Raw genomic sequence first — 25,884 nt, forward strand, 5'->3', positions numbered from 1 at the left:
TTGTCTCTTGGAGCCTCACTTCAACTGCCACATGTGCAGGCCTTCCATGTTTGAAAGGCATCCTTTTACTATTCTTAATCTCCTCAAAACCACGCCGATTAAATTTTATTACAACGCGTGTAAAAACGAAAACACGCACTTCCTCTTTCATTCTCACCCAGTTTTTTTTTTTTCAATAATTTATGAATTATACGAGTATTTACATTATATATGTATAATTTGATAGTCCTTATAAAATATATAAATACACATATAAAACACGTATTTACTAACTAGTCTCCAAAGTGCATGACTACATGTGATTGCAATGAGAAATGTGATGTTTATGGTTTTGGAATTTTACTTCTTGAGCTTTTGACAGGACCAACAGTTTATGATCCTTCGATCAGCAAAAATGGAGCTGATTATTTGTTATTGAATCATGTGATGAAATTCATTGAAGATGGTAGGTTTGTAGAGGTAGTAGATCTCATCCTTCTTAGAGACAAATCATGTCCTATAAAAGAGAAGCTATTACAAGTTTTGACAGAGCTTATTCTTAAATGTGTTTGTGAATCAGCTGAAGACAGACCAACAATGATTGATGTGGCAAAACAACTTAAGCAAATGTATCAGTTGTCCAGTTAAAATGATAGTTAATGTGCTTTTTTATGTTCCTGGCTATTTAATTAGAAGTACTGAAGTTATTGTATCAGGGATTTGTGAACAGGTTCGGTGAGTTCAATTGCTTTGGTGAACATCATGTTAATGTGTGCAGATTTTGTATGAAGGATCAGTTTTTGTGTGCTTTTCTGTTCTCAATTTTTTGCCTAATATGTTCCCCAGTTAATCATGAGTACTGAAAGCGTTTCATATATGGATTTAAGACTAAAATAGATGAGTTCAGAGAGTTTTAACATATGGGCAAGATCAGTATAACAGAAAGGTGTACATCCTGAAAAATTACATAGAATCATAAATGGAAATTGTTAATCACTTTTTTGAACTATGATAACTAGGAGAGGCGATACATTTGCCTGAGCTGTTTTGCCACATCAATCATTGTCGGCCTTTCTTCTGCTGATTCAGAGACACATTTCACAGCAAGCTGTGTAACAGCTTGCAATTGCAGGTCTTTTCCAGAACAAGGCTCCTCTCCAAGAATCATGGGATCTACCATCTTATTATACCCATCTTCAATATATTTCTTAATAAGCTTCTCTAATATATGGTCATAGTCTGGTTCAGCTTGAAGAATATTAGACATTCTGTTTCCAGCCAAAAGCTCGATCAGAAGACAACCAGAACCATAAACATCAGTTTTTTCATTTAATTTACCTTTTTTTAAGTACTCAGGTGCAATATATACCAATAGACCTTGCACTGCGATTTCAATGTGAGTTTCACCTTCTGGAATAGACACAGACCACGATAAATCAAACACTTTAGCAATATTTTTATCATTGAATAAAACGTAGCCTGGTTTGTACATTCTACACATAATGGGCCTAGAAAATCCAAAGTGGAGATATGCTACTGCATTAGCCACCTCCATTGCAATCTTTAATCTCTGTGTCAATGGTAAAGGTTTAAAATGGGGTTCAAGAGGATGGTAAACAAGGTTAGCAAAAGTGTAATACTGTACAGATTCAAAAACTAGAATGGGAGTTTGAGTCTCTAAGCAGCATCCGATCAACTTCAAAATATTTTTATGACCCATTTGTGAGGCGAATACAATGCAATTAATGGACTCTTTATTTGCTTGTTCGATGCTTGTAATTGTCTTCTGTTTGATGCTAAGTTTATGCACCAACGAATTTTAGTGTGTAACGCTGATTGGCTGTTCAAAATACATGAAAATGAATATATAAAGCGAAATAAATGTAAAGGGAGTTTTTTAAGTGGTTCGGATGCTAAGTAGCAAGTCCTACGTCCACTGATTGTATGATATTAGTGTGTGTCAGGTCCGGCTGCAGCTGACTTACATAGATAAAAAAAGTCAAAGATGATTACGGAGAGGGAGATTCTTTTGTTGTATGAAAAATGGCGAATCCCCTAATGAAGGGGTCTCCTTCATTTTATATCAGACTGAAGCGTATAATCATCACTAAATCCAGTTTTGGTGTGATTGTCAGGATGTAATCCGGCTTTACGTCCCATTCCCTTTCCCAAGCTGACTCACACGACTTGTTGCAGAAAAAAGGACGCGTGTGGGCTCCATACACTTGGCAGGTCGACGTGTGCGTGCTGCTCTGACGGGATAGGTCACCCTTCACGTGACTTTCCCACATCAGCCCTTCTTTTCTTGGTCATAACAGAAGCCCCCTAGTTTTTAGGTTCGAGGGTCGGACCTTGGAAACTAAGTCACGTCGGAGTTTTTTGGTCGCTCCGACCTGCATGGGCCACCATGAGCTCGGCACAGGACCCTTGGCGAACACGATCTCCCGCAGTTCCCCGTCAGAGCGACCTGACATCTCCACCTTAGCGACCTGGATCTGAGGGGCGCTCCTCTGTACAGATTCAACGAACCTGGTTTCATGCTGCATGCGGTCTGCGCGCGTTTAGCTTGTCAGGCACATTAAATGCCTCGCTGCTGAGCTAGCACCGTTGGCAGCGTTAGTGGCGCAGCGTAACCGAAACGACGACCATATCACGTCATTTAATGCGACGTGGGGCGCATTTAATGGCGGGAGAGAGAGTGGCTGTCGTTTCAGTTTCAAGGGGTGGTAACCGTCGATTCGCAACCCTCATATAAAAACTTGCAGTCACCGAATTCTTTTGCTTCAGAGGAAAATCTTTACACACCAGGAACAATTTTCTTCCGATCGGCGTTTTTCAGGCAATCGAAACGAGTTTCGGCGTTAGCTTCGCATCTCAGAGAGTAAGGTTTTTCTATTCCTTTATATATAATATATTTTTTTGCATGGTTTGGTTGAATAGTGGCGTTGGGTCTCCGGCGTTTACACGAGACGCGACGCCGCCATTGGATCGCAGCTGTGGATGGCGGCTCGAGTCATTTGTAGATTTTAAGGTGTCCTGTGTCTACATGGGACGAACACGAAGGCCCTAATGACCGTGTCTGTCGATGTTACAGACTGGAATGGAACCGTCAACATCCAGACCCGAGGAAGGAGCCAGCTCGTCCTCGCGGGAAGTCCCCGGGACGCTGCCCTCGATGTCTACTCGGTTCTCACTTCCGAGAATTTATAGAATAAAGACGCAGTACGATATTCACGCGCGAGTGTTCCTCGACACACCAGATCGTCACGGCGCCCGGCCGATCCTTGCCGCGATCTCTAGGAGATCTTCAAGGGGTGGGGGAGGATTCCCTTCCATCCTTTCATCAGGTCGGTCTGGATCATTTCGGGATCGCACCGATGTAATTGCGCCAAACGCGTATGTCATCACTGTCGCGATGTACATCGGTGCTGCAAGAGCGGCTGGGGAGAGCCAACGGCTGTGGAGCTCGGTGTCGCCTACTACCTTAAGAAGAGTAGGGACAAGGACTCGTACTACCTTGTCTCGCGACCTACCATTACCGCGGGGATACCACAGCTACCCCAGCAATGCGGGAGCCTACAGGACGAAGTTCTTCTTTTTCTTTTCACGCGCTTTGCCGTTTTCAAGATCCAAGTAGGTTTTCTCGCTGAGTTCATTATCTGCTACCGTCCAAATAACGACCTGTTTTGTTTTGCAGTTAATAGAACGACCGAGTAGTCGCTACTCGTTGACCCGGACAGGCTTGTATCCTTCGAAGTACTGGACGCGGATAGTCGCGACGCGAGGAAGCTTGGACCACCGCGAACTTGCGGAAGTACGGTTTTTTCAGCGACAGGCGTCCTTAGAACCTCCGAAAAGTTAGTTACTGGTTCCCTTCTGGTCTTGAATGATTTCGTTTACTAACGACCTTGAATGCAGAAACGATGCCCCCAAAGGAGTCCGGGCAGTCCCGCCGAGCACCGTTTGTCTTTCCTCGATCGAGGATCGAGAGGAGGCGTGACGCTGCTCGTCCTGTCCGGCACAGCCGGTGCAAACAGTCCCAGCTTCTCAGCCCCGCCCTGCTGCGCAAGGGGCAACCAGGACGAACAGGCCACTTAGCGCCGACTGCTCGCCCCAAGCGGAAGGCTCCGGCCCAGAGGTCGAAGAAGAGGAAGCAGATTCAGCCGAAGGGTCGGAGACTGAATCTGAGGGAGAGCCTCTGGTCCGTCAGGATCCGAAGGTCGGGCAAGGAGCCCGTGAGCGAGGCGGGTGCTAGCGACAAGGCGAAGGAGGCACCTGTTTTAGACTCGTTGGGGAGTCTGCCCAGTACCTGCAACCAATTTTTATGGCTTGCTAGATTGCGAGCTATCAGGTCGTATGACGAATTTGCGACACGGCGAACACCTGTTGGCTACGTCTGTTCAGCATCTAAGGTAAACTAGCTGTACTGTGAATTCAATCCGATTTATTTCTAACTCGTACTCTGCTCGCAGGATTGCTTCGATGAGGATGTCCATGGAGAAGACAAGGCTGGGGAACGCAAGGAACAAGCACTGGAAGAGTCCGAAGCTAAAGCAGACTTGGAGTCCGTCGAAGCTGAAAGAACACAAGCGTTCGAAGCGGCGAACAGTATCTGCACCAAAAGGACGCCGCTTTACGAACAGTGATTTCCAAAGGCGGAGCTCGACCGACGTGCGGAGGAGATTAAAGAGCTTCAAAGGACAACCGCGCCGCTCACCAAGAGGTCGAAGAGAAGGACCAGGAGATGCGGCGACCTTCGAACGGGCCCAGCGAGCTGAAGAAGCAAAGGGGCCTCTGAACAAGAAGACTAACTCTTGAGGCCGAGCTTCAGAGAGTAGGGGAGAAGTCACTTCTCTGACTGCAGAAATGCAGAATCAGTCTGAGGGATGGAGAGAAGGCCCGGACTGGGCGATGCGATCCATCTACACCCTGTGTGCAAGGAATCCTGCTCTGGACTTCTCCGACCTCCCGGAGCTGGCTGGCAGGCGCCTTGCGGCTCTGGCCGAGGAGGACCAGCTGTCGCGACCGCCCAGGGACCGACCAGGCAGGTGGCTCCGGCTCGAAGGATCTTCCCGACCAGCCTTAGTGTTAGAGAGTCGTTCCCATTGTACACAGTCTTAGACTTTTTTGACATTGACATTTCTTTCAATTGAAGTTTGCTTTTTATAAATATGCACGTTTACAATTGTTATTACTAAGCGATTACATATAAATTTTACATGCGAACAGAATACATTCGAACTGTTTTAATGAACAGAGTAATACTTGAAAAGAAATTATCAAGAACTGAGCTGAGTTGGGATTACTGATAGTATGGCTGAAGGTGCTCGGCATTCCAAGCTCAGGGTACCTTGGAGCCGTTCAATCTTTTGAGATGGTAGGCCCCGGTCTGATCACTTTGTCGATCCGGTACGGACCTTCCCAGTTAGGCCCTAGTACCCCCGCATTTGGCTCTCTGGTCCCGAGGAGAACTTCCTTTAGCACACAGGTCTCCGACCTGGAAGTCTCTTCGTCAACCTTTGAGTCGAAGAACCTTTTGCTCGCTGCTGGTAGGCTGCTATCCTTAGCGAAGCCTTGCTGCAACGCTCTTCAATAGATCCAAACTTGCTCTCGAAGTGCTTTGTTGTCGTCCTCGTTGTATAGGTCCCTCCGAAGAGAACCGTCCCGACCTCTACAGGGATCACGCTTCGCAGCCAGGCTAACGAAAATGGGTTTCCGAGGTGAGGTCCTTGGAGTTGTCCTGATGCCCATAAACTTCGGGGAGGTTGTCAGCTCAATTTCCCTTGGCTGCCCGAGCTTGGCCTTCAGAGTGTGCTTGATGGTCTATTGACTGCTTCAACTTGCCATTCGCGGCCTGGCACTGAGGCAAATTTTTTATGAGGCCCAGCTCGTCGCAGAACTGCTTGAACTCCTCGTTATCGATTGCTTTCCATTATCTGGATGAGGGTGTGAGGAATTCCGTACGGCACACTATGTTCTGAAGAAAGAGTCTCTTACTTCCTGGTCGTGATCGCGGCTAGCGGCTCGCTTCGACCCATTTTGTAAAATAGTCTACTACGACCCATGCGTACTTGACCCCTCCCTTTCCAACTGGCATGGGGCCGATAAGGTCGATCCCCCACATGGAAAATGGCCAGGGGCTTACATAGTATTCAGCTCGTGAATGGTGCTCGCGGAATGTTCGCGAACCGCTGGCATTTGTCGCACTTCTTGACAAAGTTGTGCGCATCTTCTTGGATTTGGCCAATAATACCCTGCACGAACCTTTTGTTCGCGAGAGATCGGCGGCTATGTGGTTGCCACAGATCCTTCATGAATTTCCCTCATGATGTATCTGCTTCTTCACTAGTTACACATCGGAGGAGAAAGGCTGAATCCTCTCCTGTATAGCTGATCCCCGATAGTGTGAAGCGAGCAGACCTTACTGCAGGACCTTGCCTTGACCTTGTTGCTAGGCAAGGTCCCATCCTTGAGGTACTGTACAATGGGAGTCACCAGGAGTCTGACTGAACCACGTTCATGCCTGTTCGTCGAGCTGATAGTCGGAGCGTCGACAAAACGAACAGGAATGCTACAGAGCCTCAGAATCTAATGATGAAGCTATCTTTGCCAAGGGCTCCGCTATAGAGTTGCTCTCCCTAGGGATCTGAGCGATTTCAAAGTGCTAAAACACCCCAGAAGACCTTAGCTTCTTTCAGGTAGCGGACCATGTTCCCTCCTTGGCTTGGTATTCTCCTAGAATCTGGTTGACGACCAGCATGGATCGCTGTAATACTGATCGCGGTTGCACCCATCTCTTTGGCGAGTCAAAACCCGGCGAGCAGAGCTTCGTATTCGGACTCATTGTTGTGCGCCTTAAACCTGAACCGGAGAATACCATGAATTCACCCCCTCGGCCTCACCAGGAGAAGTCCCACACCAGCTCTTTTCCTGTTTGATGATCCGTCGACGTATGTCCAGTCGATAGGTCCCGAATAGTTTCTGCCCGACTTCGCTAGGCTGTTGCTCGCTTGGGAGATAGGAAATTCCGAGATGAAGTCTACAACAGCCTGCCCTTTATGGTCGACTTGGGCGTATACTTTGGTCGAACTGGCTTAGCTCCATGGCCCATTGAGCAGTTTACCTGAGGCCTCTGTTTCTGGAGGACCTGTCTGAGGGGTAATTTGTCATTACATTGATCTTATGGGCATGGAAGTAAGTCGTAGCTTTCTGGACGCGACCAGTAAGGCAAAAGCTAGTCGCTCCATTTCCAGATACCGCATCTCGACTCCGATAGACTTTACTTGCATAATATACTGGCCACTGAGCTTTTTCCTCTTCCCGTGTTAAAGCGCACTGACTGCGAACTGAGACACGGACAGGTAGATGAGCATATTTCCTGTGGAAGAGGTTTAGAGAGGAGAGGTGGCTTCCCAAATGCTCTTTTACACTCTGGAATGCCTCGCTCTCTGAAGTCCACTCGAATTTCTTGTTGCCTTCAAAACATTGAAGAATGGTAAAACAGCGTTCGTTAGCCTTGATATGAAGACTGAGTGCCGCTATTCGCCCGTTCAGACTCATGACCTGCTTTTTGCTGGTCGGGCTCTCCATATCAAGCAGAGCTTGAATCTTTTCGGGGTTTACTTCTATGCCCCGCTGATTGACCATATACCTTAGGATTTTCCTGACTACCCCGAATGAACATTTGAGAGGGTTCAGCTTCATCTGTAAAGCCGGATCTGTCAAACATCTCAGCGAGATGCTTATATGTTCTGAGGCGACTGGGACTTGATCACATGTCTCCACATAGACCTCCATTGTCCTCCCGATTTGGTCGAGAACATTCGTTGACCAACCTCGATAGTCGCACCTGCGCTGAGGCCGAAGGGCATCATTTGTAGCAGTATAGCCCCCGATCCGTAATGAAGGTCGTATACTCCTCATCTGGCTATACATCAAATTTGATTGTATCCCGAGTATCATCCATGAAGCTTAGCAGCTCGTGTCCCGAGGTGGCATCAACGAGCTGGTCATTCTTGGCGGGAAACTGTCTTTCGGCAAGCTTTGTTCAGGTCCTGAAGTCTACGTAGGTTCCCACTTGCCATTTGCTTCTTTACCAGGACGGGTTGGCAACCCAGGTCGGGTAGAGAGCCTCGCGAATAGATCCATTTTGGAGAAGGTTCTCCACTTCTGATTTTAACGCGGCATACCACCTGGATCTATCGCCCTTTCTTTGGCAACTGGCTTAGCTTCACTACGGTTCAGGGATGGCAAATAATTCGGGCTGATCCCGACCATATCTGCATGCGACCAGGCAAACACATCAATGTTCTCCTCAAGAAGCTTACCAGCTCAAAGCGGCTGGGATTGAGACAGCTCCCATCTTTAGCATCCGCTCGGCTCTTTTGGATCAACCGAAACTTCGGCACGATCCTCAACCGGCCGCTCGGGGGATTTCCTGAATTCGTGGTCTGTATTATCTTCGACCAGGTTGTGGCTCGATCCGGCTGATCGCCATACCTGACGGGGGCGCGCACCGCGAAACGCCTTCCCTTGTCGCCATTTGGACCTTTTACTTAGCTCGCGTGGCTGCCCTTTGCGACCCCTTACCTCCCCAATCCCCGATGGAGTGGGGAACTTCACTTGAGATGATAAATGGAAGTGACCACTTTGAAGGTTCTCAGTAGAGGTCGCCCTAGGATTCCTTGAAGGCCGATGGGCAGTCCACGACCAGGATCTGTAACCCTAGTCACACCTCGTCGTAGTCGCCAGCGTGACTGGGAGCTGGATTGTTCCGCTGGGATCAGGTGATCCCCTGTAAAACCGTACAGAGGCATCGAGGCTGGCTTCAGGTCGCCTCGCCGGTTTCTCTATCAAAGCGACTTGAACAGAATGTTCACAGCGCTTCCATTGTCCACAAGCATTCTGCAGACATTATGACATCCAATCAGGGGTGTGATTACCAGAGCGTCCTCGGTGTGGTGCAAGCGACTGCCTCCTTCTCGCAGAAGGTGATTGGTTCTTCCTTCCTGGCTTTCTGAGGTCGCTGCTTGTGCTCGACCCTGATCGGGTTATGATGCGCTTCCCAGCATACCTGTCCTCGCCCCCCGCGTGTTTCCAGCGAGTGCTGCACCTCCGAAAATTGGTTCACACGCTGTACAGCTGCGATCACGGCGCTTGTTTCTTCGCTCCCCTTGGTTTTCTTTTGGGGAGTCGTCAATGTACTCCTTGAAGTGCCCCTTCTTGATAAGCTCTTCGATAGCTCTTAGAGCTCGGCACTATCATGTGATGCCCATTATCCCGAGGTAACGACAGTATTTCTTGCTGTTCCTGGCCGTTGCAGGAGTTTTCATGGGTTTTCACCGAGCAGGCGGGCTTCCTCGGATTTGTCGAGATCGCAGATATGGACACATTCACGGAGTGTATGGCCTGTCGTGGTCGTGACGGGACAGGAAGCAGGACTTTTTCTGCTCGTACGGTTTCTTCCCTTTCATGATAGCCATTGTCTCCTTTACGATCAGCTGCCTGTTATCTCCCCGACCTACACTACTGCTGGAGGGCCGTGATCGCGATGGCGAAGTGCCGCCAATATTCTCTATTCGGAGATACTTTCCGCCAGGTTGTAGAATCTGGTGAGGGAATATCGTCCTCAGCCTGCAGCTCCTTCCACAGGTCGGTTTGCGGGCGAACTCCTGCTATTATAAGAGTTCGGATGGAATCTTCTGGGGCATAAGCCACCTTGTTGAGTTCCCTGTGGAAGCGGTCAATGTAAGACTGCAGGGATTCGTCTCTTTCTTGCCTTATGTTGCTGAGGTAGCCAAAGGCATTGAAAATTTCTGGTTGGCTTGGAAATGCCGCAGAACGTCGTGCTCATCTGAGCCCACGAACTGATCGATCCCGCTGGGAGCGACCTTAACCACTGTTTGGCGTGGAAGTACGTCACAGCCAAACATCGGCATTTCACAAGTCCGAAACATGGTGAGCTCAATCAGGTCGTGAACTCATATAAATGTCCTGCGGATCATAGTTTCCATCAAATGCCGCATACCGGCATTCTGAACCCTGGTGAGTGGGGCAGCTAGCACTTCAGGAGAAAATGGGGATGTAGAGACGACCTGTGCCTGTTCGTTTTGCTGCTCCCTTAACCTGTCCAGAGCTCGCTGCAGCTCCTCAATTTGCGGTAATGGACCAAGGGGTTGTCACTGTGCGAGCCCTCCCTCTCGGTTGCGTTCAGGACAGTCCGAGAGCGATTCCTCCTTCGCCTCGGCCGACATTTTCGGCCGCACTTGACACATGCTGACTAGGGGCATGTGAAGACGACGGTTGTGAGGCACTTTCACGACCCTCGCGTGGTACGAACCCCGCGAGGTGTAGGCCCCCGCATAACGATCGGGATCACTCTGCTGGTGTGATCGGGACCACCATGCCTAGCTTTTTTGCTTGGGTTTGCCTGCATCGTGGCATGGGACAGCTCGGGGTCCACTCTTTCACCAAGTCTCATCTTGGCTGATACCCTGCTAGGGGCACCTTTGGTATTCGCCGGCCCTTGGGAGCCCGTAGGCTTGTTTTTTGCCACTTGTTTACCCTTGTGCTTACACGCTGCAGTGCTCGAGCACGGGCTATCGCCCTTTGCCGCGCTTTCGCGCGACCTGCAGGTGTTTTTGGCGGTTGTACCGCTCCGGTTGTCGATATGACATGCCTTGGTCCAAGACGATCCAACCTCTTGTTGACCGTCTGGAGATATTGTCGAACCTCTCCAGGTAGCTTCTGAGGGCAGGGTCCATTGCGGGGCTGCGGGGTATTCCCACAGCATTTTGCGAAATTGAGGTAGTTTGGAAGGGTGTCCCTCTGGGCCAGGGGGACTCCTTCTGCATGCTGGTTCCCTTGCTCAGGCTCAGATTGGTGGCCATTGTAGCTGAAGGAACCAGTAGGTCAAAGATTCTCCTGATGAAGGGTAGACACTAAATCAGGCCCTCCTTCTAGCGCCAACTGTTGATGCTAATTTTTATGCACCAACGAATTTTACGTGTGTAACGCTGATTGGCTGTTCAAATACACGAAAATGAAATTATAAAAGCGAAATAAATGTAAAGGGAGTTTTTTAAGTGGTTCGGATGCTAAGGTAGCAAGTCCTACGTCCACTGATTTGTATTGATATTAGTGTGTGCAGGTCGCGGCTGCGAGCTGACTTACATAAGATAAAAAAAATTCAAGATGATTACAGGAGAGGAGATTTTTTGTTGTATGAAAAATGGCCGATCCCCTAATGGGGTCTCCTTCATTTTATATCAGACTGAAGCGTATAATCATCACTAAATCCATGGTTTGGTGTGATTGTCAGGATGTAATCCGGCTTTACGTCCAATTTCCCTTTTCCCAAGCTGACGCCGCACGACTTTTTGCAGAAAAAAGGACGTGTGCTCCATATCACTTGGCAGTTCTGACGTGGTGCTGCTCTGACGGGATGGGTCATCCTTCCCGTGACTTTCCCACGTCAGCCCTTCATTTCCTGGTCATAACATCTTCGTACTTCATACAAAATAGGGCCATCCTTCAGGAACCATTATATATTTGTTCTGCTTCAATTTATCGATAAGTTATCTAATCAAACTCAAGCCTCTCCAGCTCTGTCGATTGTGAAAGGGTCGGCCATCCGCAGGTAATTTAACTCTCTTTTCTCAGCTGTTTTTTATTTTACATATGCTTCACATGTTCCATAGTTGTAAAGGTGAAAAAGTATTTCATGGAATTATGAACTGGTTAGAATGAACTGGTTTTGATAATACTATACCATAACTCTATGTCATAAATTTCTCACAACCCTGACGTGACAGCTCGCAATTGGTCTGTTCATAATGGGTTCCACATGATCTGCATGGATCCCACTAATTAATTGCGAGTTGATCATTTGCATTTTCACGTCAGATTGAGAGAAAAATTTGTTAAAATGATTGTTAGTGTAGTATTACTCGTTGGTTTTTCAGAAGACAGCATAAGAAAAAGGTAGTGACACACCAAGCTTAAGGAGTGGCGCAATTTTATTAGAGAATTTGATTACCTCGTCTAATGGTAAACAAAATCCAATTAGAAGTTGTGGAATTGTGGATACCCAACGGTATAGGCTGGGGTGGAATTTGTGACACCACCAGGTATAGGCTGGGATGGAATTTATGAATACCCAACAGTATAGACTGGGGTGGAATTTGTGAATACCTTGGAGGAATGTGTGAATACACAGTGAGTTAGGCCGAGTAGAATTGTGTGAATACCCAGCAGGTAAGGCTGGGGGGAAATTGTGGACACCAATAGGTATAGGCTTGAGTAAGAATGGGTTTGGTGTTGGGAGAACTCAGCTTTGGTGTGGTTGCATCGGTTTATGAGATTTTTAATACGAATGATCCATGGCATTCGAAAGCTGGTACGAGGGTGCGAATTTCTTGTTTGGCTGAGTTGGAACAATTTAAGTTTTACGATATCCAAAAATTTATAGGTTATTGTTGTATTATTAAGTGAGTGGTTATGTGCTGCATGACAGCAAACGTTTTTCCTCATGCATGTTTTTAAAGCTAAAAGTTATTTTCGTATATAAACTGTATTATCCACTCATTGGGCTTCCCAACTCACTTTTTTATGTTCCTTCCTCTATAGGATTGCATATAGGTACGTAAGGTGCTTACTACATGCTTTCGGTCGGCCAAAAAACGCATGTTCATTGGCAAGATGCTTATACATGTTAAGATCTCTGTACAATGTTTTATATAAATTGTTTTCTAAGATTCACGTTTTCAGAATCACGTTTTGTTTATCAACTATCATTAAATTTTTATGAAAGGATGTTTATAATGTTGTTTCGAAAACTTCACCGTCCCTAAAGTCCTGAGTCCTGCGAAACGCTCAGATACGACGAGATAGGGATCACCCGGGAGAGGTGTGACCGTTTTTGTGTTATAATACTGTCATTAAAGTAAGTATATTTATTAGTGAGCCGAACTGTACTGATCATGACTCTGAATGAAAGGTATACTAATCATATAACTGATGGTAACAGGGAAACTTTTTTATCATAGTAAGATAATAAATCTCGTATAGTTTTACCTGACACTGATATTATTTTTTATGAATCTCATATGTAGTAATCATCCTATAATAAAATCATTTTTGGAAGACTTCTATACCTCTTATTAAGAAACTATGTAATCAAGTTTTGTTCTTTTTGCTTCAGATTTTGCATATTATAAGTCATTACTCTCCAAACTCAAGCCTAGCTAGAGAACATTCTCTTTATTGCGAAACCTGAATTGGCCGTCTCGGGTTTGTAATTTACATATCTTGATGACTTGATCCACCTACGGTGGTTTACCTTACCAATTTCATGAAATAGACCCATTTTACTATCTTGATTTATTTATACCCTTGAAGAGAAGTGTCTGAAAATATTACTTCTTTTTTTTTTCTTTTTTCCTTCAATGGAGTTATTGAATTTCGTCGAATTCAATCTTTTCCCAGATAAGTGAACGTGCATAATAAGTTCTTGTATAAAGGATAACTTCATTTTTTTATTTTTCATATTTGTGAATAGGTTTAGATGGCCTGGATTTTCAAAAGAAGAAGAAACTATGATGACAGGTAGCCAACATAAATCTTTTAGAATGGGAAAATTTTTTAGAAATGTTGATTACCTCTTGCAATGGAAAATAATCCAATTAGGGGTTTTTTTGCTAGTGAGCTCAAGATAGCAACAAACAACTACGACTTCCAAAAGTTGTAACATATGGCAGATTCCATATTGTTCAAAAGTTTTCTTCAGATCATCCAGTTTTTGTCTTGAAGTTTGAAGGAAGTAGAGGGTACCAATATTGTTTCAACAACATTGTATTTGTGTCACAATACGCCACAAAAATTTTGTGTTTGATGCGTTTGATGTAGTGTGTGAGCGTTAAATGATCTGATTTTGTTCTAATGACCATCTTATCCAACCCTGATCATAAACCCAGGTTGGTCTTTGTTGTTGGAGCATGGTTAAAAATAGCTATGCAAATTGCCATGCAATACAATCTTCACATTGGCTTCCCCAGGCCAGTCGTTTTTAGAGATATAACCTCCATATCTTATTGGATGAACAATATGTTGCCAACTCTCGATTTTCGGTGAGCGAGTCAATCCAGAGGACGAAACCCACATTAAAGAGGTCTATTGATGGGGACAATGGGGTTTGCTGCCCTGATAGCAATTGTTGTTTATTATGATGTTTTAGCTTTTCTATTTTATGTTTCTTTGTGTGCAATTTTGGAGCTGTCAGTTCTTTTGACTGATCATGAATCGCTTGATGCATAGTTGTAAAATGTGAGCCACAAATCGGATTATGTGAGACAATGGAATGACGTTTGATAGATGTAAATCCTGAAATTGTGGGATGGATCAATCCGTAGAAGAAAGCAATTGTCAGTACCTTGTACAACTTATTTCGAAATGTATCAGATATGCAGAGATAGGCCAACAATGATGGATTGGCTAAACAACTAAGGCAAATGTATCTAGCGTTGCTGTTGCTGCTGTTTATGTCCTAACTTGTATTCGTGTTGGAATAGTTTCTCAACTTTTATGTAATCTTATGAATGATTTGTTATGATCTTCCACGTGTTGATACAGTTTTACTTTAAATTTTACAGTTTCAAAGGCCTTACATTTCAGGAAGTCTTATATGAAGTATAAGAATTATACAAGGGTCTTCTCTCCACATTCGTTTCAAACTTTAAGTCAATATATTAACTTTACCCATATATAATATTCTAAGTATCACTCAGCAATACTTACACACTCTCGTAATTGTTTTCTTTAGGCCACCAGTTTTTACTCCTTTAAGCCACAGGGTCAATATCGATATGGAAATCCCTGGAAGCCAACTTTTCTCCCAACTTTTTATGAATATGTAGATTACATGCTACAATTTGGTGGTTGACAAGGAAGGCATCCATACTCTGATCAGAAACTACACTTCTGGTTATATAATGTTCATTCTTAACTGCTTCAAATTTTATATTTATGTCAATTGCAAAGAGCTTTGTCCCAAAATGGGCCCTCGCAGCATTTTCTTTAGTTGATTCTTGTCATAACACAGGTACTTCTCTTTATCTCTTGCGTTTCCTTAGTATGTCTATCTGTTGATAAATTTACTTCATTAATAATTAAATATATGTAGTTACTGTATACAAGACCTCCTTACTTCCAAGAAACACCTTTCTAGTTCTAGTCATGTAAAATCAGCTTCAGATTCAGTTTATTTATATATATATTGTAAGTGCCAATTGCGGAGTTCCTCAAATCATTGTTCTGTTTTCTTCATCTCTACCTTGAATTAGCCATTAACAGGTACATAAACCTTTAGCCTGGCTGTTGTAAATTTTACTGTAACTGCTATGTGTGAATTCTTATACGTGTTTAGCATATTTCCCTTTTCAGAAGTGATCTTCTTGGTTGAGAAGATCGTAATTTCCTTGCAAACATGAAACAGTTAGAACTATAGCCAGTTTTATTGTACATTTAAATTTTATGGGGTTTCAGACAGGTTATGATGACTTCGTCCTGAGGAAAAGAAATAGTTGCAAACACATGAATCAGTATTGTTTAGAGAATTGCCAAATTTTGCTGGAAAAGTTGATTACCTCTTGTAATGGTAATGTAATCTTATTTGCGGTTTCTCTGCTTACAGACTCAAGAATGCAACAACACTATGCCCTACAGAAAGTTTATAAGAGAGGATATGTCTATAAATTGTATAAAGGTGTTCTCAAGACCACACAGTTTCTATTATGAAGTTCAATGACATTCTGGATGGTTGCGAAGTTGTTTCAATAACATTGCATTTTCATCACGGATAGTAGCTACAAAAATGTTTGAAGTTGATTGGATTGCTTAGAGACTCGAATTCCAATTCTGGTTTTTGAACCTGTGCAGTTTGGCACTCTTGCTGATCTATTTATCATCAACCCCATTTGAGCCTTAGTATTGTCAGAAAGTCAAATTGCAATGGGGATAACTAATGCAGTTGCATATCTCCATTTTGGATTCCCCAGGCCTATTGTGTTTTGAAATATCAACCATCAAAATCTTTCTCAATGAAATTATGTTGCCAAACTGTTTGATTTTTTCACTTTCTGTGACTATTCCAGAAGGTGAAACCCACATAAATGATGCAGTGGCAGCAACAGTGATATATTGCTCCAGAGTACATGATTACAGGTGATTGCAATGAGAATGCGATGTTTATAGTTTTGTTATAACTTCTTGAGCTTTTGACAAGACAACAGTATATGTCCTTCGCGCAGCAAAATGGAGCTGATTTGGTTATTGAATCATGCGTGAAATTCATTGAAGATGATAAGTTTGTGGAGGTAGTAGATCCCATCCTTTTTAAAGACAAATCATGTCCTATAAAAGAGAAGCTATTACAAGCTTGACAAGCTTATTCTTAAATGTGTTTGTGAATCAGCTGAAGACAGACCAACAATGATTGATGTGGCAAAACAACTTAGCAAATGTATCAATTGTCCAGTTAAAATATAGTTAATGTGCTTTTTTATGTTCCTAGCTAGTTATTAGAAGTACTGAAGTTAATGTATCAGGATTCATGAACTGGTTAGATGTTTTAATTTTCAGAAGTTGATTACTTCTTTTAATAGTAGATATATCCATTTAGTACTGGTTTCTGTTGATGAGCTCAAGAGAGCACAAACAATTGCAACATAAGAATGTCCCTGCAGAATCGTCTGATCTCTGTTATGAAGTTTGTACGAACAGGACAAATGAGTATTGTTCTAACAACATGTATTGCATCACAAATACGGCACAAAAATTTTTTGAAGTTGATTGGATATTGCTTAAAGACTGAAACTCCCATTCTTGTTTCTGAATCTGTGAGAAATGGTACTCTTGCGATCGTTTTTTTTGGTCATCATCAACCCCATTTTGAGCCTTTACTATTGAAAGATAGGTAATTGTGCAATGGAGATTGCTAATGATATCTAGTTTAAGTGTTATTAGTAACTACTGCATATTGTATGAGTTATAATATGTGGGAAAGATCAATAAACAGAAAGGTGTACATCCTTAAATTACATAGAGCAAGTTTAAACTATCTTACTTCAGTGACCTATACATTTGCCTGAGCTGCTTTGCCACATCAATCATTGTCGGCCTTTCTTCTTCTGAGACAGAGCTCTGCAGGGCTTGCATTTGCGCTTATTCCTAGAATATGGTCCATCTACAAGAATTATGAGATCCACTATCTTATCAAACTCATCTTCAATATTAAATTATACAATTTTATTTTAACTGTCTGAAAGGGTATTTATGAAAATCATATTAGAATTTTCTGTGCCTACATCAGAAGTGGAAGCCTTCTAGTCAACCATGTGTGAAGTCAATCCCTCGACAGAAATTTCCTCGCAATTTCCATGACTTTTTAAAATGTTGACTGTAAGACTTCTATATTTCCAGAAACACTCTCTGGTTATATAAAATCAGCTTCAGGTTCACTTTTTTATGTGTAAGTCAATCTTGGACTATCTCATCTTCCTCAGTTTTCTTCATCTCAACACATGAATTGGCATTAACAGGTACATTAACTTTTCCCACCGACTGATGTAAACTTTACTTTAACTGTATAGCAAATGTTTCTCTTTTCTTCACTTAGACAGTGATCTTGGTTGAGATCTATCTTTTAATTTCCTTACAAACAGTGACTTGGTTGAGATCTATCTTTTAACTGTTAACCAACTACTTTTATCCCTTTGAATATGTCATGGTTGATCGGCAGGACTTCCATACCACTCTGCCATAATAAAAAATCACCTCTCTGTTTTATATATTTGTTCTGCTTCAATTTTATCGACAAGTTATCTGCTCAAACTCAAGCCTCTCCAGCCCGTCGATTGTGAAAGTCCAGCCATCCGCTGGTAATTTAACATCCTCAGTTGTTTCTTTGAGCAATGACAATATTTACAATTTTTTTTTAATTTACATATGCTTCACTTGTTCCATAGTTGTAAAAGTGAAAAAGTATTTTATGGAATTATGAACAGGTTGAATGAATTGGTTTTTCAGCAGAAGAAAGATAAGAAAAAGGTAGATGGCAAACCATTCTTAAGGAATGGCGCAATTTTATTAGAGAAGTTGATTACCTCGTCTAATGGTAAACAAAATCCAATTAGAAGTTTCTCCATTGAAGAGCTCAAGAGGGCAACGAATAACTGTTGAAAGGTGATTCATGCTAGAAATGCAGAAAGGTGGCAATTTTTTTTTTGAACTGCAGCTGAAGTCGTTGATCTCCCGTAAATTCATGCAAAGCAGTTTTTATTTTGGTCACTGTGTTGGTTGATTCTTGACATGATTGGTGTTTTAGGTTTGGTTTAGTGTTGTTTCTCACTTCTTGTACGTGTTTTAGCAGTGGACTAATTTAATTTGAATTTTGAAATGTAATTATTGAAACAGTGGCGTTGGCGTGTATATTTTACCCTTGTTTTTGAATAAAAACAGAGCATTATTGTAGACCTGGTTTTCTCTTTCGTTTTCTGTTTTTTCTCTTTCGTTTGCATGCAAAACTATCAAATGGTATCAGAGCTTTAATTGATCTTAGAGAGCCTGATAATTAATCTTCTTTCTTCTTACTTTCAACCCCAGTTTCGTCACTCTCTTCGTAAAAAAAAAACTCAAAATTTTTTTCAGTTTCAATGGCACAACCTCCAGTCTCTCTCACACCTCCAGTCTTTAATGGCGATCAATACCTCATGTGGGCAGTCAAGATGAAGGCATTCCTTCGTGGACAGGGTCTGTGCAGTACGTGGAAAGGAACCGTCAACTGCCTCCCTTGGGACCAAATCCCACCCTGAATCAAATCAGGATGCATGAAGAAGAGGCTGCCAAAGCACCAGAGCTCTTCTCATATTCATGCAGCAGTGACTGACCTTGTATTCACAAGGCATGGCGTATGAAACACCAAAGGAAGCATGGGATAAGTTGAGAGAAGAGTATACGAGTAGTGATACAACAAGGGGCATGCATGTTGAATCTAAGAAGAGAATTTGAGTTGCTGAAAATGCAAGAAACTGAGAAGGTAAGGAGTACGTTGATAGATTAATGAGTGTAGTTAATAAAATTAGATTGCTTGGGTGGAATTGACAGATAGAAAATGTGGAGAAAGTGTTAGTAGCCTACCTGAAAGGTTTGAGGCTAAAATCTCCTCTCTTGAGGATTCTAAAGACCTGACTCAAATAACTCTAACTGAGCTGGTCCATTCTTTACAAGCTCAAGACAAAGGAGGCTTTTAAGGTTGGAAGACGCAGGTGAGGTGCTATGGTTGTAACACATAAGGGAAAGTTTGTGCATGCTGGAAATAAAAGAAATGCAGGAGATAGAAAGGGAAAGAGAAAGTTAATGCTCGTGGAATAACATGGTGGGATAAAAGAGTATCCACCTGTTCCCACTGCAAGAAAAGGACACTCAGAAAATGGTGTTGGTTCAGACCAGGAATTCAGTGTAGAGCCTGCAAACATTCGGCCATATAGAGAGAGTTTGCAAAAATAAAGGGGAATCCCTCAGTAGCAAGCTCAGATGGTTGAAGATTTGCAGCAAGGGTAGGAAGCTGAGCATTATTGTGGCATCTTGCGGGTCTACCTCATCATGCAATGAAACCTGGTTGATTGATAGTGGTGCACAAGTCAGATGATTCCAAACTTGCAAAGTTTCACCAGCCTGGACATGGCTTTTCAGTCCAAAGTCAAGATAGGGAATGGAGAATTTGTGGATGTTAAGGAGATGAGGTGGCTTTGCAAACTCAATCAGTACTAAGTTGATTCTGATGTGCTTTATGTTCCTGAATTAAATCAAAGTTACTTAGTGTAGGACAAATGTTAGAAAGAAATATGTCCTACATTTTCAGGATCAATCTTGTAAGATATTAGATAGTGAGGTAGTGAACTCATGAGAGTTAGAATGATGGGAAAAAGTTTTCCCATTGACTGGAAAAATTCAGAATTCAGAGCTCATAGTGCTAAGCTAGATGAGTCTAAAATATGGCACAAGCGTTTGGCCATTATCACTTCATGGTCTCAAGCAAGCTCAGACCAAACAATGTTCTAAACTTGCCCGAAATTGATGAAGTAAACACCATGTGTCTGCATGTCTCTGACAGCTAAGTAGACCATCCTTTCCCGTGAACCAAGCTTGGAGAGCTCCAGAAAAACTCCAACTCATTCACACAGATGTATGGGCCCTATGCAAACACCTTCCTTGAATGGGAGTTGTTATTTTGTATTGTTCATTGATGTAAAACTAGAATGTGTTGGGTGTATTTCTTGAAGCAAAAAAATGAGTAGCTGGAGTTTTTGGAAGGTTTAAATAGTTGGTTGAAAACCAAACTGGTTTGAGTATCAAAATGGTGAGAGCAATAGGACGAGTACCATCAAAAGAGTTTGAAACAATCTGCATAGAGGCAGGAATCAAGCATCAATTCGCAGTCCTTATACTCCACAACAAATGGAGTAAGTGGAGAAGGATAAACCGTTGTGGAGATGGGAAATGCATGTTGGCTGAGAAACTGTCGAAAAGTTTTTGGGCAGAAGTTGTAAACACTGCGGTTTATTTACTGAATAGGCTTCCCACAAAATCCTTGATCAACCAAACTCCCTATGAAGCTTGGTATGGGATCAAACCTGCTGTGGATCATTTAAGGGTCTTGGCAGCACCTGTTATGTATTGTTCCAACAGCCAAGAGGAAGAAGCTGGATGACAAGCAACTATAGGCATTTTCATTGGATATAGTAATAATTCCAGGCTTGTAGAGTGTATAATCCAGAAACCAAAAAGATACATGTCACTAGAGATATAAGGGTTGATGAGAAAGGTGTTTGAATTGGGAAGAACAAAGTTGATAAAGAAAAGTCCACGGCAGATTGATGTGGTTGGTGATGAAGCTGCTGAAGAAGAACAGTGAACTGAAGAAGAAGAGCTCCTGGTTAGAGGTACTCGTTCATTGCTGAGGTTTTGAGAGGTGTAATTTGGCCATACTGAACCAACTAACTCTCTGAAGCAGCAAGTCTGAAGCTTGGAGAGTTGCTATGCAGGAGGAGTTGGCAATGATAGAAAAAGATCAGACCTGGAAGCTTGTGGACTGACCAGGATAGAAATGTGATTCAAGTCAAGTGGATCTTCAAGAAGAAATTAGTCCTATGGTTCAGTACATAAGCCAAAGCAAGGTTGGTTGTCAAGGGTTTTCTCAACGATATGGAATTGATTTTCATGATACATTCGCACCGGTAGCAAGGCTTGACACAATTAGGTTGTTACTTGCTCTTGCGGCTCAATTCGGTTGGAAAATATTCCAACTGGATGTCAAGTAGGCGTTTTTAAATGGATGGCTCAATGAAGAGATCTATGTTGAGCAACCGGATGTACCAAGTTCAAGGCCAGGAGAATAAGTGTGTCTTTTGAGAAAGGCTTTGTATGGCTTAAAACAGGCTCCTAGAGCCTGTACAGCAGATCAATGAATACTTGAGTAGCTTGGGTTACTTGAGAAGTCCCAATGAACATACATTATATGTAAGAAACTGGAGGGTGAATTGATCATTGTTTCACTGTATGTTTGACCTTCTCATCATCGGCAGCAATCCAAGTAAGGTGGATGATTTAGGAAGCAATGAATTGTGAGTTTGAAATGACAGATCTCGGGATAATGTCTTACTTTCTGGTATGGAAATTAATCAAACTTCAAGTGGGATATTTGTCAATCAGAGGAGGTATGCTGTGGATGTTCTTAACGTTTGGCATGGATAAATGCAACCTGTCAATACACCTCTGGTTGCTACTTAGAAATTGAGCAAAGAGACGGGGCTGTCAGGTGGATGAGAGTTTGTACGAAGCTTAATATGCTGCTTGCTGTACCTAACAGCAACCAGGCCTGACTTAATGTATCTACAAGTCTCCTCTCCAGGTTTATGACTAATCCAAGTGAAATCTCACTTCAGGGCAGCTAAGAGGGTGCTCAATATATTAAAGGTAATCCTGGACTTGGTGTGTGGTTCAGGAAATCTGAAAGTTTTTAGCTTCTGGCATATTCGGACAGTGACTGGGCTGGATCATAGATGACATGAAGAGTCATCCGTATGATTTTTCTTAAATTCTGTGCTGTGTGTTGGCTGTCCAAAGCAACAACGGTAGCTCAATCAACAGCAGAAGCTGAATACATTTCTGCTGCTGCTGCGTGGGAACCAGCCATTTGGCTTAGGAAGATTTTGAATGATCTTAACCAAACCAGAAACAGCCTACTGTAATTTTCTGTGACAATCTGTCTACAGTTTCTATGGCCAAAAATCCAGTTAATCATGGCCGTACAAAGCATATCAAGATAAAGTACCATGCAGTAAGGGAAGCTGTGCAATCATGAAGTTGAGTTGATACACTGCCGGGGAGAGAACAGGTCGCTGATATTCTGACTACCCATTGTCCAAGCCAAGTTTGATATTCTTCAGTTCAGACTTGGTGTTCCAGCAATGATATCAAGGAAGGTTGTTAAAGGTGATATCATGCTGGAAGCAGAAGGTGGCAATTTTTTTTGAACTGCAGCTGAAGTCTGTTGATTCCCTAAATTCATGCAGAAGCAGTTTTTATTTTGGTCACTGTGTTGGTTGATTCATTGACATGATTGGTTGTTTTAGGTTTGTTAGTGTTGTTTCTCACTTGCTGTACGTGTTTTAGCAGTGGAGTTAATTTAAATTTGAATTTTGAAATGTAATTAGTTGAAACAGTGGCGTTGGCGTGTATATTTTTACCCTTGTTTTTTGAATAAAAACAGAGCATTATGTAGACCTGGTTTTCTCTTTCGTTTTCTGTTTTTCTCTTTCGTTTGCATGCAAACTATCAATAACTACCAGATACATAAACTTATACCAGGTCATGTGAGGTCACCTTAAGTTTTACAAAGGCTTCCTAGATCGCCCTATTTTTTGTATGAAGTATGTAGAGCCTCAAACACAATACTCGGTACAAGACTTTTGCTTTAACAACATTGTATTTGCATCAAAAATAAGCCACAAAAATGTTTTGAAGTTCATCGGATGCTGCTTGGAGACTGAAACTCCCATTCTAGTTTTTGAATGGGTAGAAAATTACTCTCTTGATGATCATATTCACCGCCGTCATGAACTCAATTCTGAGCCTTTACTATGGAGGCATAGGTTGAAGATTGCAATGGAAATCGCTAATGCAGTGGCATATATTCACTTTGGACTCCTCAGACCAATTGTTTTTAGAGACATCAAGCCATCAAATATCTTGTTAGATGAACATTATGCTTCCAAACTCTATAATTTTTCATTATCAGCTCCTATTCCAGAAGGTGAAACCCACATAAAAAATGATCCCCTAATTGGGACAGTGGATTACATAGCACCAGAGTACTTTTATACAAATGAATGTGACAAAAAGTACGATGTTTATAGTTTTGGTGTAGTACTACTTGAGCTTTTCACTGGACAGAAAACCCGTCATCTCTTGGGAGAAGATGAACATTTTACAATGTTAATAGACTGTATGGTTAACCACATTGGAGATGATATTACAGTTGGATATTTTTGGGCTACCTACGTGAAGAAACATGTTGACAACAATACATTTAATGAGATAGTAGATCCTATTATTGCCGGAGAGGGATCATATCCCTGGAAAGAGCAACAGTTGCAGGCTTTTATAGATCTTATCTTTAAATGTCTAAACACACCAGAAGAAAGGCCAACGATGATTGATGTGGCAAAGCATCTCAGGCAAATTTATCGATCTGCTACAAATTAAATATGTCTTGTTGAGGATGGCGCCTCTATATATGTTGTTGGTATTTCAGGTCTTCATTTCCCAATGTAGAAGTTGTAATCTTAATGTAATATGAACATAAGTAAATTAGTAATGATCAGTGACACTCTTTTTCTTTATGATGTCTTGCTCTATATAACTCCAAACCACATTGGTTATCGTTTAGACGTTTACAGATGAGAGCCAACCTTTAAGAATATATATTCAAAGCATTTCGGGATTTGGTGGGTCGATCCTATGAGTTCATACTTGAGAAAATTCATGCATTCAGAGAAGGAACCTGAGGAGACAACATTTATGGCAGGTGGCCCAAGGTTTGAACCCAATAACTCAAGAAAGTGAGCAAACCTCCTAGACCACCAACCAATCGGCAAGCCAATCCCTTGGGATTTTTTACAGAGCTTATTCTTAAATGTGTTTGTGAATTAACAATATAATGACTAATTGTCCAGGAAAATTGTGTTAATTTTGTACTGTTGATCAAAAAATTTCTCAACTTCCATGTAATTTCATCGCTGCAAATAAGACCTCCATTCATTTAAGAAACTATCCTTGATTCTGGTTATATATATTCATTCATTTTGCTTCAGAATTTATATGTAAGGGTCAGTTGTAGAAATTTCCTCAAACACCAAGTTGCCCCTACGAGTTTTCATTATCTTGATTTGGATTGATCCAATCACACATATAAATTTAATTTGCTCAGGTTAAGCAGCTAAGAAAGATCTGAAATTGGAATTTATTTATCAGATGTTAAAATCTCCAGCAGAATTATGAAATGACAGGACCAAAAGAAGTAGGTTGTTGTGCTTTCTGATCATTTACCAGATCATCAATATTTTCATCTTCTGGAAATTTACTTTGTTTCAAGCCTGAAAGTCAACTATAAAATTGCCACCATTCTCAAAAACAATTTGGAAGGAAGATTAATATTAGCAAATTAATGAAAGACAACAAATAATGAAAGCAAATTCACGTGCAGATAGACATATTAAGAAATAAAAACTATAATTGAAGGAGATATGTACCTTTGAGCAAGAGTAGATAGTTTGATATAGAAAGCTCTGCAGCTCACAGTTGCATATAAAATGTGAAGCAAAATGAAAGAACATGAACGTACATACAGTTTCTTAGAAGTATGGAAGTCTTCTTAGTCAACCATGAGACAAATCAAGAATGGTTGGTTTGGGCTTCACTCATCCCTGGTTTGGCTGTTTTTGAGACTGTACATATAAATAAGAACTGGCCCTACTTTGAAATTATTTATCATGGATTGACTGTTTGACAACTACCCTATTGATCCTTGATTTTGACACCAACTAATCGCACGTGAGAAATACTGAGCTAACTCAGAAGACACACGTGTATATTGGGATAATGGGTTGAGTTAGGGATGAAGAACAATATTTAAAGTGGTTCGGAAGCTTAAACAAGCGAATCATACGTCCACTGATATTGTATTAATATGTATGCAAGATCAGGTCGCGGCTAGCAAGCTGATTTATATCTTTTGAGAGTACAAGTGAATACAAGAGCAAGAAAGAGAGAGAGAGAGAATGCTATTCTAGAGTAAAATTAGCTAATCCCACAAACGGGAGGGGAGTCATCTATTTATAGTGAGATGAATTAATGTAATGATTACTGAATCCATGAGTGGGTCAGATTGTCGTGCAAATCCTTTTTTGTGTCCCGTTACTCACCTATTCGAGTGATTTCCTCAACTTGTGCAGGGATTGGACACGCGGATCATTTCTAGCCTTTCGCCAATCTGGAGCACACCCACTGCACTGGCAGGAACATGTCGCTCACGTCAGCATGCAATGTGGCTACGTCTGAATGGTTGCAGAATTTTACCTAAGTTCTGACTGCTGATGCTGACAAGGCTCGGCGTCAGCCTACTTTTTCAGGCATAACATACCCAAAATTGTTTTAACATAATTCATTTATGTGGCTCCTTAATAATGGGGTTAGAAGAGAGAGGTAGAGTTGTAATAAGGACCCATATACAAATGAGTGGGGGTAGCTGACCCCACTCAAAAATTTGTATAGTTTAGTTTGTTTTTCCTC

At 42.2% G+C, this 25,884-nt stretch overlaps 2 protein-coding genes across 2 annotated transcripts; one reads left to right on the top strand and one right to left on the bottom strand.

The window, feature by feature from the left end:
- Positions 1-994: 994 nt before the first annotated feature.
- On the bottom strand, positions 995-1,699 carry LOC116141499 (putative wall-associated receptor kinase-like 16). The gene has a single exon (XM_031427006.1). The coding sequence runs from the start codon at positions 1,697-1,699 to the stop codon at positions 995-997; it is 705 nt and encodes a 234-aa protein (XP_031282866.1).
- Positions 1,700-4,845: 3,146 nt separating this feature from the next.
- On the top strand, positions 4,846-23,916 carry LOC116141500 (non-functional pseudokinase ZED1-like). Its single transcript, XM_031427007.1, has 3 exons — positions 4,846-5,027; positions 18,039-18,208; positions 22,913-23,916. Exons 1-3 carry the CDS (start codon positions 4,846-4,848, stop codon positions 23,797-23,799), a joined length of 1,239 nt encoding a protein of 412 aa, XP_031282867.1. The 3' UTR covers positions 23,800-23,916.
- Positions 23,917-25,884: the final 1,968 nt, after the last annotated feature.

This window comes from Pistacia vera, unplaced genomic scaffold (assembly GCF_008641045.1).
Source record: "Pistacia vera cultivar Batoury unplaced genomic scaffold, PisVer_v2 Contig4, whole genome shotgun sequence".
Classification (NCBI taxonomy): domain Eukaryota; kingdom Viridiplantae; phylum Streptophyta; class Magnoliopsida; order Sapindales; family Anacardiaceae; genus Pistacia; species Pistacia vera.